Source organism: Hemitrygon akajei, chromosome 17 (genome assembly GCF_048418815.1).
Source record: "Hemitrygon akajei chromosome 17, sHemAka1.3, whole genome shotgun sequence".
Taxonomy (NCBI): domain Eukaryota; kingdom Metazoa; phylum Chordata; class Chondrichthyes; order Myliobatiformes; family Dasyatidae; genus Hemitrygon; species Hemitrygon akajei.
The window spans coordinates 36,776,171-36,791,106 of record NC_133140.1 but is presented as its reverse complement, the minus strand read 5'-3'; the positions used below and the strand labels follow the sequence as shown (position 1 = coordinate 36,791,106).

Sequence of the window (14,936 nt, the reverse complement as noted above, 5' to 3'; positions counted from 1 at the left end):
ACTCAAACAAGAGATAGTTTGAGAAAACCACTGAAATACAGTTGGAGGGTTAATTTCTTTCCAATTCAGTAAAATAGATCTTCTAGCCATTAATGTAACAAACGCAATCATTCGTTGAGATGAAGCGGATAGACGATTATTATCTATCATTGGTAAACTGAAAATTGCAGTAAAAGGATGCGGTTGGAAATTGATATTTAAAACTCTTGAAGTAATATTAAAAATATCTTTCCAATAATTTTGTAAACAAGGACAAGACCAGAACATATGAGTCAATGAAGCAACATCAGAATGACATCTGTCACAGGTTGAATTAACATAAGAATAAAATCGAGCAAGTTTATCTTTAGACATGTGAGCTCTATGTACAACCTTAAATTGTATTAGGGCATGTTTAGCACAAATAGAGGACGAATTTACCAATGATAAAAAATTTTCCCATTGCTCAGTAGATATTGCTCAATGCAATTCTTCTTGCCATTCCTTCTTAATTTTTTCTGATACATCTGGCTGTACACTCATAATCATATTATAAATGATAGCTACTACACCCTTTTGACAAGGATTGAGGGCTAAAATTCTTTCTGTAATGTCCAATGGACATTCTTTCGAAAAAGACTTTAATTCATTATACAAAAAATTTCTGACTTGCAAATATCTAAAAAAATGGGTTTTAGGTAAATTATATTTATTAGATAGCTGTTCAAAGGACATAATGTTATCATCCAAAAACAGTTCACAAAAACATGTTATACCTTTTGTTTTCCATAAAAGAAAAGCTTGATCTATAGATGAAGGCCGAAAGAAGTAGTTAGATATTATAGGACATGACAGCATAAACTTATTCAAGCCAAAAAATTTACGAAATTGAAACCAAATTCGTAATGTATACTTGACTATGGGATTAGTTACCTGTTTATTCATTTTGAATAAGGAAAAAGGAAGTGAAGATCCTAAGATTGAGATCAGTGAAAAATCTTGCACAGATTTACATTCCAAATTTACCCATTGTGGGCAAGCAGCTGTAGTCGATTCTTGTGTCCAGAATATTAAATACCGTATATTAACTGCCCAATAGTAAAATCTTAAGTTTGGTAGAGCCAAGCCGCCCTCCTTCTTAGGCTTCTGTAAATATTTTTTGCCTAGTCTAGGATTTTTGTTCTGCCACAAATAAAAAGATATTTTAGAGTCAACCATATCAAAAAAAGATTTAGGAATAAAAATTGGTAATGCTTGAAATAAATATAAAAATTTAGGTAGTATCATCATCTTAATAGCATTAACTCTGCCTACCAATGACAAAGATAGTGGAGACCACCTAATAGCAAGTTGCTTAATTTGGTCAATTAAAGGTAAAAAATTAATTTTAAATAAATCTTTATGTTTTTTAGTAATTTTAATACCTAAATAAGTAAAATAATCTGTAACAATTCTATATGGTAAATGATTATAAATTGGAACATGCATATTTAATGGAAATAGTTCACTCTTATTAAAATTCAATTTATAACCAGAAAAGTTACTAAATTGAGCGAGCAAAGAAGAAATAGCAGGAATAGATCTTTCAGGGTCAGATATATATAATAACAAATCATCCGCATATAATGATACCTTATACGTCCTCTCCCCATGGGTAATACCGAGAATATTGGGTGATTCACGAATAGCTATAGCCAAGGGTTCTAAAGCAATGTCAAATAGTAAAGGACTTAAAGGACAACCTTGCCTTGTACCACGAAATAGCTGAAAAAAAGGGGATCTTTGATTATTGGTAAAAACCGAAGCTAAGGGTTTATGGTATATTAATTTAATCCATGATATAAATTTTAAACTAAAATTAAAATGTTGCATTGTATTAAATAAATATGGCCATTTTGACTCTATCAAATGCTTTTTCGGCATCTAAAGAAATGACACATTCTGGTATTTTAGATGAAGAGGTATAAATAATATTAATTAATTTTCTAATGTTAAAAGGTGAATAGCGATTTTTAATAAATCCAGTCTGATCTTCAGAAATAATTCGAGGTAATATATTTTCTAATCTAATAGCCAAAATTTTACTAAAAATCTTAAAATCCGTATTCAACAAGGATATAGGCCGATAGGATGCGCATTCAGTAGGGTCTTTATCTTTTTTAAGAATTAAAGAAATAGAAGCTTCATAAAAAGATTGTGGTAATTTGCCTATACTTAATGCATCTTTAAAAATTTTACAAAGCCAAGGAGAAAGTATGGAAGAAAAAGATTTAAAAAATTCTGTAGAGAAACCATCTGGACCAGAAGCTTTACCCGAATTCATTGAAGAAATAGCCTTTTCTATTTCAGACTCCGTAATAGGTGTATCCAAAAATACACTATCCTCAACAGTTACTTTTGGAATATTCAATTTCCTTAAAAATTCATTTATTATAGAAGAGTCCTTAGTACGTTCTGATTGATATAAGGAATTATAAAGATCTTGAAAGGCTTTATTTATCTCTTTGTGATCGATCGTCAAAGTACCATCTTGTTTATGAATCCTAGTAATCTGTCGTTTATCCGAAACAATTTTCAATTGGTTAGCTAGTAATTTACCAGACTTATCTCCATATATATAGAATTGGGCTTTTGATTCAATTAACTGACTTTCAATCGAGGAGGATAATAGTAAGCTATGCTCCATTTGAAGTTCCACTCTTTCTTTATAAAGTTCTTTGCTAGGGGTCATTGAATAAATCTTGTCAATTGCTTTGATTTTATCAACTAGTGTTAATATTTTAGAATTAGTTCGTTTCCTAACTCCAGCAGAATATGAAATAATCTGTCCACGAATATATGCTTTAAAAGTATCCCATAAAATTCCACTAGAGATCTCTGCTGTAGAATTTGTTGAGAAAAACAAATCAATTTGCTGTTTAATAAAGTTAACAAAGTCAGAATCCTGCAATAAAACAGGATTGAACCTCCAACCTTTAGCATTAATATATGAATCCGTTATCTTTTATCTTAATATATGAATCCGTTATCTTATACATTTTAGGTAAAGTTCTTGCAACCATGAATCCTTCACCACTGAGCTAAGGGAGTATAGAAGAGGAAGGATATTCGATATTATTAAACAGATGTTGCATGTTATATTTGCCATGTACAGTTTACAGCTTACCAATAATAAACTGATGAATTACTGTCAGAGATTTGTTTGAACTGTCATTTAACTCGAACATTTCTGTCAACACACAGGAATTTAATTCAGATCTCAGTGATGGAAAGCTGCTGTTCAGATCTGAGGAGCACATGCACCAGGCACTAGGTATAGACCATCTGAAGAAAATGCCCTCCGACCCCCAGATGAATCTGGTAAGAGAAAGTAGCTTTTAAAAACTCGCTAAGAGTGTCTGAGCTCGCTTTATTCTTTAGACTCTTTGAAACTTGGCAGGCAACCAAAAGGTGTCCAATCCAGGCTAATAGAATTTTCAGTACAACTAATGAGTTATTTTACATACTGGCCCACTTTGCTGAGACCCTCCAGTTGCCTGAAAGGGTAGTTAAGTAGCCATTGACTTCACAAGAGGCTGCAGAAGGAAATAACTGTACTGGGTAATGATTTTTAATGCCTAAAAATAGTCTAAACTTGCCTGTGTTTGTGAAGCACCTTTAGGGCACTAGATTTGGGCCATGATATTGATGTTGTGTATTGCATTTTGCCTGTAAAATTAGCACGAGGAGGAACAGTTTCAAAGGCCTCTTCCTCGATGGACCTAAGCGATTGCATAACACAAAACATGTTAGAAAAGTTGAAATGTTTATGTGTATTTGTGGTTTCTGTTGCCTGCCCCTCACAGGCTGAACTACAGATTAATATCCACATACAAATTATTATTGGCTAGAAAATTATTCTTCCTGAATATCACCTCCCTGTGGTCATTTGAACCATTGCCATAAGCAGCTAATAGTCCCCTATTGATCTAATCAAAGGCCATTTCATGTCCCTTTTGAGTAATTGGATTGATTGAACAATATTAGCCTTGGTCTGTTCCCCCAATAAGAAAATAGCAGGAGTAAGTCACAAGCATCTCGAGCCTGCTCCAGCATTCAGTATGATGTTCCCCAGGCCTCATCTCTTCTGCGTCAGCACACCATAGACCTCAACACCCAGACTTATCAAACATTTATCCACTTAGTCTTTGAACAACCCCAGTGTTCGGTGCTCCATACCTCTTCAGGGTAGAGAATTCCTGGTAGTCACAGTTACAAATCCCTATGTACCTTGGTTTTAAATGACTTCCTCCTTATCTTGCTTCCCACTAGTCAGGTGGGTGGGAAGGGTAAAGGACTGGAGACAAAGAAATCTGATAGGAGAGGGGAGTGGACCGGGGGAGAAATGGAAGAAGGAGAGGACCCAGGGAGAGACGACTGGTGGGAGAGAAGACATAAAAGGCCAAAGTGGGGAACAGAAGAGGGAAGGAGAGGGGGGAAAAAATTACTGGAGGGGAAAAATTGATGTTCATGCCAGAAGGTTGGAGGCAACCCAGACGGAATTCTGAGGCGTTGTTCCTCCACCCTGAGGGTGGCCTCATAGCTGAAGAAGTTATAAGTCTAAGTTTACCAAGTCTGGAGGGTTTGATTTGTACGGAGAGGTTGTTTTTCCCTGGGGTATACGAGGCTAAGGGGTGATCTTACAGAGATGTATAAAATCAAGGGGAGCATAGATAAGGTGAATATCCAGCCTTTACTATAGGGTAGGGGAGTCTGAGAGGAGACAGGTTTAAAGTGAGAGGGAGAAGATTTAAAACAGGCCCAAGAGGGTGCTAGGTGTATGGGATAAGCTGCCACAGGAAGTGGTAGAGGGGAGTGCAATTACATTTAAAAGGCTTTTGGGTATTGCGTAGATAAGGAGGATTTAGACTAAACACAGGCAAATGAGACTAGCTGAGACTGGGCATCCTGGTTGACCTGGACATGTTGGGCTGAAGTGGCTGTCTCTGTGCTGTTTAGCAATGAATAGTACTCTGTTCAATGGAAATAAAACCTCCCCATGACTGAACTCCAACCCCCTTGAAATAAAGGCAATGTGTCACTTACCTGTTTATAACCACTTGCTGCACTTCCTGCTAACTTTCTGTGATTCATTCACAAGAACATCTAACTTTCTCTGTACTTCACTCATCCACAATCTTTCTTCATTAAGAACAGAGTCTACCATTAGATTTTTCTTAACTAAGTACACACTTACATTCCCACATTAAGCTCCATTTGCCATGTTTTCCTCACCCACTCAATTAGTCCTTGTCCAAAACTTGGGTACTCTATATTCTCCTCCAGGTCATGTTTATAAATTATAAATAATTGAGAGACAACCACTGATTCTTGGGGCACTTCACTTGTTACATTCTTCCAGGCTGGAAAAGACCCATTTATTACAAATGCCAGTCTTCTATCAATAACCAATCTTCACACAAATCCTCTCAATACCATGAACCTCCTGGCAACTTGTCTGCTTTTTGACCCCTTCAGTTTGCTTTTCATTATCCCGTTCCTCATGATAGCAATTATTAAATTCACCATAACATTTGAAATTATCCCAATAGATAGCTTTGGAGTATTAACAGTATCCTCTGCAGCGAAGAAAATTTTAAGGTATCGATTTAATTTGCCTGTCCTTTTCATGATTTCCTGTTATTGATTCCCCATTCTTGATCTCTAATGGTTCCACACTTAGCCTAACTACCCTCTTCCTTGTATGTATTAATGGAAGCCCTTGCTGTTAGTTTTGATGTCACGTTGCAATGTTCGCTCCTTATAACTATTTAGTTTCTTGTAAAATTCTTCATCCTCTGATCTCTCACAGATCCTTGCCATTTTATATGCTCTACTTTTAGTTTTAATTTTTCCACAATAATTCACTGATTATACAATCCTAAGGACACTTTAAGTACTACCAGACATGCTTGTAAGCCTGAAGATGATGCTACTTTTGCTTGGTCCCTCTACAAAAGTGGTAATATTGCTTTCGACACTACTAATACAGGAGAAGTTGAAACCTGTAGGAATCGAAATTGTCAGGTGAACTGCAAAAATGTGCAATTCATCAGATTCACCAAATCTAGTTCCAGAATTATGTAAACAGGAGCCTAGGAGAAAATAGTTAATTTTGGCATGGAAGTTGCAGGATACAGAAAAAGCTGGAAAATAATCTGAAAAAAAAAACATTAAAATGAGACTAAAGTCAATTTTCCACTTGAAACTTCCAGAAAATGTTTAGGACCTGAGGCAAATGGAATTCTGTATGAACAGTAGGCACTTGCATGCTATGTAGTAATTTATTCTTCCATTTTTTCCCCATCTTCTATAGAGTATAAAATCGGAGTTAGAATTAACCAACTTTAAAGGTAAGACAGAGAAATCTTTCACATGTTTAATATCTTTCACATGTTTAATATCTCTCTGAAACAGCAATCTGCCCCAGCAATCTGCCCAAAGCAGCCTCCATCATTCTGGTGCCCAAGAGAGCAACAGTAACGGTCCTAAGCAATTACCGCCCTGTGGCAATGACTTCAACATCATGAGATACTTTGAGCAGCTAGTAATGGATATTTTAATCCCAGTTTCCAGTTCACCTACTACTCAAACCAGTCCACTGATGATAGCATAGCCTCAGCCCTCCACTCCTTCCTGACCCACCTAGGAAAAAAAACCCTCATTCACCAGGATGTTGTTCAACTTCAGCTCGGCGCCTACATACTTTAGCAAATAAAAAACTGTTGCTTAATCTGTAGAAGCCTTTTTTCACAGAGTTGGCAGTTTTATTAACTTGAACATTTAACAAGAGCCCAGATGTGAATTACACTCAATCCCTTCCTTTTATACTTTAGCACCTTGGACCATAGATGTACAGTTGAGATGTAGCTCCTTGAGACTGCATGGAGCCTCATTGAAAACAAGGACAGAGATATCACAATGGGAGTATGGTGAAGACATCTACGCACATTAAGGGCTGACGGCCAAATGTGGAACTGTTGGCTGCTGGTCAGCTTTAGTTTCATCTTCACAGCTCATTAAATTGTGATCCCTGTGCAACAAATCCATTCCTACCCTTATCATCTGTCCAAAATTGAGCCGAACTGTACAGAACCAAGCAAAATAGTTTACATCCTCATGAACTTTACATTTGGTACCCTTTGGCATGACGGTGACTCTCTCCATCTTCGTGACATTATCAGACCTCTCCAGCCCCTGAACTCTGGAATCACTTCACCAAACCCCCTGCTTCTCTACCCCTTTAAGTCTACAAGCATCAGAACTAATATGGCTATGTGACTCAGTGTCAAATTTTTGTTTAAGGCTTATGAAGAACCTTGAAACAATTTGTGAAACGTTCTATTACTAATGCAAGTTATAACTTTAATGCAGTTAGTTGTGTTTGATTTGAAGGAATAGCTGGAGAAAACAAACCACAGCCTCCACCTCAGTCTCTTAAACGTGTTGTGCAAGCCAATATAGCCAAGTCCTGTGCAAGTCAAAAAGCAGGTAAAAATATATTTCTTCTCCCTTATGAAATATCCACAACGGAAGTAAGTCTATTTTTCTATTAACCCTTCAGCATATTTCTTACTAAGTCATCATTCCATGGTATTGGCCATTACATACCACATTCAAAATCAACCTTCATGTATGTACTTACAATAAGCTTCAGGATTCTGTTGGTTAATGGGGCTTTCATGACCAAATTCAACCATTAAGTTGATTAAATGATAGGAACTACATCAAATCTTGTGGTAAATTATTCTAGTGACTGTTTTGAGGAGACAGTAAGGTCCAGTTCGAAGATAAGTTTGACTTTTCATCCATGTGTAATAGCAAATTGCAGATAGGAATGGGAATTATGGCTGACTCTCTGATTTTAGTAGCTTAAAGGCATTAGTATCAACTTTAGTACCTTGACTGCTTTATATCTGGCAATTCAGTACAATCTGTGTGGTGCATACTGAGGCGGAGCCGTGAATAAACACAGGCACTGTGTTGCAAGTAGAGTTTACATTGCCACTTACTGTTCTGACCTCAAGGGGGCGCAGTTAATTTGTATGCATATCACCTCCTGTACATAAGCTGCTTTTTTATATCATTTCCTGCTCGGCTAACTTGGGTTTAATTTAAAGTGCATGGTGAAAAGCCATCCATCTCCATCTCTTTATATGCCCTTGAAACAGCAACATTTGTGAGTCTTAAGCTTCAGTTAATATCAGTAAACATTTAGTAGACATATTTTGAAAATGTACTTTGTTTATTGCTTATTGTTATTAAGGTATCATTGAAATAGATATGGAGTATTACATGTGTGTATTTCATTGGTTAACACTAATTGTGAGAATAATAGGTGTATTAGTATATTCAGGTGATTCTGTATTGAATTTAATATGTCATTTACTTAATTTTCTGCAGTTTCACAAGTAAGATCTTATTAAAACCCTGAAGAAAGCTTCATTTTGGGCGATTTTTGAGGTGTTTAACTCGCTGCGTAGCTTTGTACATACGCACTACTAGGGCGGTAGACTCACCTTACACCAAAATAGAAGCCACACTGAGCTGCTTTTCCTTTCCTGCCTTAACTCCCAACAGTAACTCCAGACACAAATCTTCCAGTTAATGATACTATATTTTTCTCCTATTAGAATCAAATTGAAACATCCTAATAAATGTCAAGAAAATAACAGTTTAATGCTGCAAGGAGCCCTTTAAGATCACATTAATAGAGGTTCCTGACCTTTTTTTAATACCATGGACCAATACCATTAAGCAAGGAGTCTGTGACACAAGGCTGGGGCCCCCTGCATTATTATGTCTAATACAATGAGCCTATGTCCAAGTATAAAGAAATGTTCTCCTTTCATATTTTCCAATAGCCAGATTCCTTCAATTCTGCTAATCATTCTAGTGAATCTTCAAAGACTGAATAATATGACATTCCTAAGTGTACACAGTACATCAAATATGGTCTAAGTTCAGCAGAAATTCCTGCTTTAAAATTCTATCCACCTAGAAATAAATGCTAGGATTTGCTTTATTTTATAGCTTTTTAAACTTCTTTGGTACGCTTAGTGATTGGTTTACTGGTAGTCTTGGAACCCTTAACCTGTTTATATAATTAGGGTATTTTTTTCATACAGCATGTAATGTCCTTATTCTCCTGACTAAAATATCATACTCCATTCTTACGTGCTGAAAATAGCCATGGACCCATAGGAAGGTTAGAAACAATTCAGACTCTATGTACTTGTAGAGATCTTATTCCATCTTGGCACAGTTGCTGCTCGAGCTGCTGACTGTTTCCAACAGTCATTTTGTTTCTACCTTCCTGCATCTGTAGCATTTGCTATTGGACAAATCACCACTCTTGGCATTTGGATGTTAAGAGTGTGTTAAGTGCATAATGTGGAAGTCTTAAATGACTAGGATCAATTGTACTTTTAAGAGTACTTTTCCTCTAGTTCCTCATGTTCACAACCATGTTTACATGACGCAAACATGAGGAAATCTGCAGATGCTGGAAATTCAAGCAACACACACAAAATGCTGCAGGCCAGGAAGCATCTATAGAAAGAAGTACAGTCGATACTTTGGGCCGAGACCCTTCGTCAGGAATAACTGAAAGAAAAGATGGTAAGAGATTTGAAAGTGGGACTGCCCCTCTCACAATCACTCCTTGCCTACTCTCCATCTCCCTCTGGTGCTCCCCTCCCCCTTTCTTTCTCCCTAGGCCTCCTGCCCCATGATCCTTTCCCTTCCCTTCTCCAGCTCTGTATCCCTTTTGCCAATCAACTTTCCAGCTCTTGGATTCATCCCTCCCCTTCCTGTCTTCTCCTATCATTTCGGATCTCCCCCTCCCCCTCCCCCTCCCACTTTCAAATCTCTTACTATCTCTTCTTTCAGTTAGTCCTGATGAAGGCTCTCAGCCCAAAATGTCGACAGTACTTCTTCCTATAGATGCTGCCTGGCCTGCTGCGTTCCACCAACATTTTGTGTGTGTTGCATGTTTCCATGAGCATCTTTCAATGGGGCAAAATAAAAATCAGCCTGTCATGCTCCCAACTTCTATGTGGAACTTCCTCAGAGCCTCCCTTAAAGTGAGCACCATTACTGTCTAGGTTCATGCATCAGCAGTGACACTTCAGTGCGACGCAGTAAACCATGAACAGTCCCACAGGAAAGGGAAGGGAAGACAGCAAATTTAAAATATAAATGATTCTTAATAAAGTTTTGCAGATTTAATGGAAGAGATTAAACCAGAATCAAGATGTCTAAATAATGTTTAAGAAAGTATTTTCATTTATCTTTTCAGACAAAGGGAATTTTGAAGGACAACTATCCTCAGAAGCCAAGAATGCAGATTTTGGTGGTGAAGAAACAACTCAAAAACAAGAAATTACATCAGGAAGGAACCAGAAAATTCTGCTCCCTCCTCCTCGAACAAAACCCCTGCAAAAACGTAATACAGAACAGAATGTAAATCCTGTTCCACTTCCCAGAAAGCTCATTGCATCACAAAGCAGTTTAACTCTCAATGAAGCTCGCAGCCCTGAAATTTGTGTAACATCAAAATCTGGAGGTACAGCTGACCATCAAAACTTTATAGTTCCATATCACCAATAACATTGAAGAGTAATGATTTATCGTCAGTCAGTATTTTCATGATGTGACTGTCTTGATTTTTTTAAACCGTACGTAAATCCAAGATTCACCAATTATCAAAAATAATTTCCATATCTATCCCTAACTATACCTAACTTTTCACACTCTAATCATTTATGCATGTAAGGGGGCTTGAGAGGGTAGTTGTTGAGATAATTTCACTAGTAGAAAATCAGAAACAATGGGACATAGCTAAAAAATAAGAGACTAGTCATTTAAAACTGAAGTTCATGGAAATTTATTTGCTCAAAGGGTAATAATCTTTGGAATTTTCATCCTAGAAAGTAGAGGGGACCAGACCAGTTGAGCCAGCAGAGATCAATGATCTCTTTGGTCATTTGAGGGGCTGAGTGGCCTACTTCTGCTCTGTTCCCTTACGCTCAATTAAACCACCTCTCGAATTTCTGAGTTCTTTAAATAGTTATTCAATTTACCTTTCAATGTGCAGCTGTAAGTACTGTACACTGTATTCCTTCCAACGTTAACAGATCCTTCCATAGGCTTTATTCCCCCATAGTGCTCACACTACTCCAGAATTTTTCCAAACAGAACCCACATGGTACTCTAGTATCAGCATTGCATTACTCTTATTTTCCCAAACATTTTAATAAACTGTTCATGAACCCACTACCACTGGTTCTTTTTGAACTTGTGGGCTTTCATAGCTGAGAATGTGTTCTGTTTCCTTTGTTTGTCCAAACAATAAGCTGACTTTTGTCTACGCTGAATTCCATTTGTCACAATTTTGGCAAGTTGTTCAATCTATTAGGATTCCTTTGTAACTTGATGCTTTCATCTACACTACCTACAATGCAGAGCAGATTTGTACGATTGGAAATCCCAAGTGATTTATGAATATTGTGAAGAGTTCTAGCTCCTCCATCATGAGTTGCATCTTTCCAATTTGAGCACTTACCAATTATCCATTCTGTTTCCTGTTTGATCAGCTTCCAATCCAGGTTAATAATTAGCCTTCAAATTTATGAGATTCAGTTTGTTTCAATTCTTGATGTGAGATCTAATCAAATAAATTCCTTAAATGCATATTAGTGACAGTCCATAAAAATTCCCATTTTTTGTATCCCTTCAAAAAAACCACTCCGATTCATCACACATTGTCTACCCTTCACAAAACTGAAGTTATCACTTCTCATCCTTCCTCTGCCAAACTTGGAGAAACTTGGGTTGTTTTGTCTGGAGTGGCAGGGGTTTAGGAGAGATCTGATAGAGGTTTATAAAATTATGAGAGGCATAGACAGAGTAGACATGGAGCATGTTTCCCAGGGCTGAAATGTCTAATAGCAGGAGGCAAGTGTTGAGATAGGGTAGGTTCAAAGGGGTTGCGAGGGGTAGGTTTTTTTAATTCAAGGGAGTGGTGGATGCCGGGAGTGCACTGCCTGGTACAGTGGTAGAGGCAAATACATTAGAGGCTTTTAAGAAGATAGAAGCATAAATATGAGGAAGATGGAGGGATATGGACATTGTGTAGGTAGGAGGGATTAGCTTTTGGGCTTTTTTAATTCACTTTTTGCTGGTTTGGCACAACATTGTAGGCCAGAAGGCCTGTTCCTGTGCTGTACTGTTCTATGTTCTTTGTTCTAAAGAGTTAATTAGCAGCTGATAAGATGCTGGTGAAAAGTCTACTTCATTATTAACTTGTGTCCTTTGGTTTCCCAGATAAAAATGAAAGCCATACTGCAGGACAGTTAACTCAGAAATCAACAGATGCGGAGGGAATAAGCCATCAGTTTTAGAGGAAAATCTCCATGATCATTGTTGATGGACTAAAATCGACGTGTACATTTATCAGTAAAACACTGAAATGAAAATGGGCTGCACCAGGGAGAAGCCAGTCCAGTTTGTCTACCCAAAACATCTGTTAAAAAGAATTTCAGTAGAAAATTTTCATTTGACAGCTGTATATTTTTGATACAATTTGTACGAAATGTGGATTTAAAATACACAATTCACATTTGTAGATATGATTGACTAAAGCATAGGATCATCTTCAGCTCAAAGTGTCAAGATGATGATTTATCTTAACCTCTTGAGGTCCCTAAAATCACAAAAGCCAGCATTCATTCCATGTGTTATCAAACAGCTGTGGGCATTGCCAGAACCCATTCAATATCTTAACTTTACTGCAGAATCTGTGTTTGAGAACCAGCTATTCAATTACAGTTCCCACCACCATTGTATAATTTGCCTGGATTAAATGCTACTCAGGTAACTAGTGCCAATAGCTTTCTCTTAAACAAAATAACAGATATTAATAATCTAGTTCTGCTAGGATCACACTCCAGCAAAAGTTCCAGAAATGGCCTGAAGTGCTCTTAACTGGAGTTAAAGGAGCAGCTATACAAGTAGCAAGGCATGCACACTGGGGTTGATCAAGTGGCAGGCAGACATTAAAATTCTGACCACCTCCCCATAACCATTAACCAAAGGGAACATGTTAACAGAAAAAAGTAGTTATCCTGTAGAGATCTACAATCCATGATGCACAAATTATGGATGCAATAGAACACTCCTCTTGTGCTCCAATGACATACAAGAAATTTGACACCATTCCAGTATGAAACTTTGTTATCAGTATCCTATCCTCCAGTGCCTCCACATGACTGTAGTGCATATCTGCCACAAGTGCTGCAGCAACCTCAGTGACCTCCTGAATCAGCAACTTTTATAATCTACAAGGACAACTGCAGCAGGCACACAGAAACACCATTATGATTTGGAAATAGACTGCAGTTCCTAGGAGTAGGCACATTAATGTTGGCTCAAACAGCACCACCCACATTCAGGCCCCAAATGAAGGGAAAAACAAATGGCATCATTTCCATTCGCAGCTTGTTTACATTTCATCTTGTCTGCTTTCAATCCCACAGAATGAATGCAGGAACAATGATGAGATGAACTACTGTTTCATCATGACACTCCTCAGTTTATAGTTTGGGTAGCTCTACAGATGAGAAAAGTGGATACTCACATCTCTGTGTTTACTGACTTGTTTTAAGAGTACCTAATATAAAGCAGACCAAGAAAAGAAGGAAGTGTTCAACATACATGGATGTGCATGACCATTTTTTTTCTTAAATGCAAGGAGGAGGGTTAAATGGACTGTGAAATGGCTTGTGGCTCACTTGTTAAATTTTGTTTGATTACATTCCTTTAAACTACCTTGTGACATTTTGATATTCTGAAAATGTTATGTAAATTCATTCTTTAAGTTACTGATGTGAAATCACACATTGATAATATTCCAGACATCTTAAGATATTGTTTATATGTTGAATAAATAAAACAATGAAAATCAGGATGACATGTTGAAACATACAACATTCTTATTGGGCTTGACAGGATGGAGGCAGGGATGACATTTGCCCTGTCTGTTGTATACAAGGAATACTGTCTCCAAAATACCCAATCAGCCAGTTTGGGTTGGAAACAGTGTGTAATTTCTTCAGCCAGGAAGTACAGAATCCTTGCAATTCTAAGGTTATAATTTTCAGAAGGATTTGTTGTTTTTAAAAGAATTGAGAGATATGGGATTAATGCAGAGGAGTGATCAGCCATTAACTTGCCGATTGACACAAGGAGCTGAATGGCCTATTCCTAATCTATTTCTTGAGTTCTAAAAAGACATGTCTGAAATATACATTATTAATAAGACACATGCATTTCTTGCAATGGAAAAACAGGATCAGATTTTTTTTTCTAAAAGGCGGTGCTAAATGGCACTGGTGATTTTTGTCACATGGATTTCTCCCTATTCAAGATCTACTTGAGGTACATACAAAAAGAACATGGTATATTGCTACATTAGAAACCTGATAACGTTCAAATTCCCCTGGACTACAATTACATTGCTATTTTCATGAGCACAGGAGATGATTCATCTAAATCTAAAGCCTTTAAGTCACAGTCCTCCATCAACCCACTTCTACTTACTTATGCAGATCCACTAAAAGGAATTCCTAATTACACACTTTATTTCAGTTTAGTCTTGAAGCACAGATGTTGTTCTTTCCATTTGAACTTCTTTTCCTCGAGTCCAGTGATTTCACAATACTTCCAATACCTCTTAATCATATTGGCATAGGTAGACAGTGAGGAGGTCCTGAAGACAGATTTTAGGGAGTTGGGTAGAAAAATGAAAAACAGGACCTCCAATCTCTGGATTGCTGCCCGTGCCATGTGCCAGTAGAGGTACGAATAGGATGATTTGGCAGGTGAATGCATGACTGAGGATCTGGTGCAGGGGGCAG

The 14,936-nt window shown here is 37.3% G+C and overlaps 1 protein-coding gene across 2 annotated transcripts in view; it reads left to right on the top strand.

The window, feature by feature from the left end:
• The window catches only part of carmil2 (capping protein regulator and myosin 1 linker 2), a 151,205-nt gene extending 137,221 nt beyond the window's left edge, over window positions 1–13,984 (top strand). For both annotated transcript variants that reach the window (XM_073069923.1, XM_073069924.1), the window contains 5 exons: window positions 3,223–3,339; window positions 6,335–6,371; window positions 7,414–7,509; window positions 10,319–10,585; window positions 12,346–13,984. In XM_073069923.1, the coding sequence (XP_072926024.1) occupies window positions 3,223–3,339; window positions 6,335–6,371; window positions 7,414–7,509; window positions 10,319–10,585; window positions 12,346–12,422 (594 nt within the window). In that variant the 3' untranslated portion in view covers window positions 12,423–13,984. The remainder of the gene's footprint in view (window positions 1–3,222; window positions 3,340–6,334; window positions 6,372–7,413; window positions 7,510–10,318; window positions 10,586–12,345) is intronic.
• The last annotated feature ends 952 nt before the right edge of the window (window positions 13,985–14,936 follow it).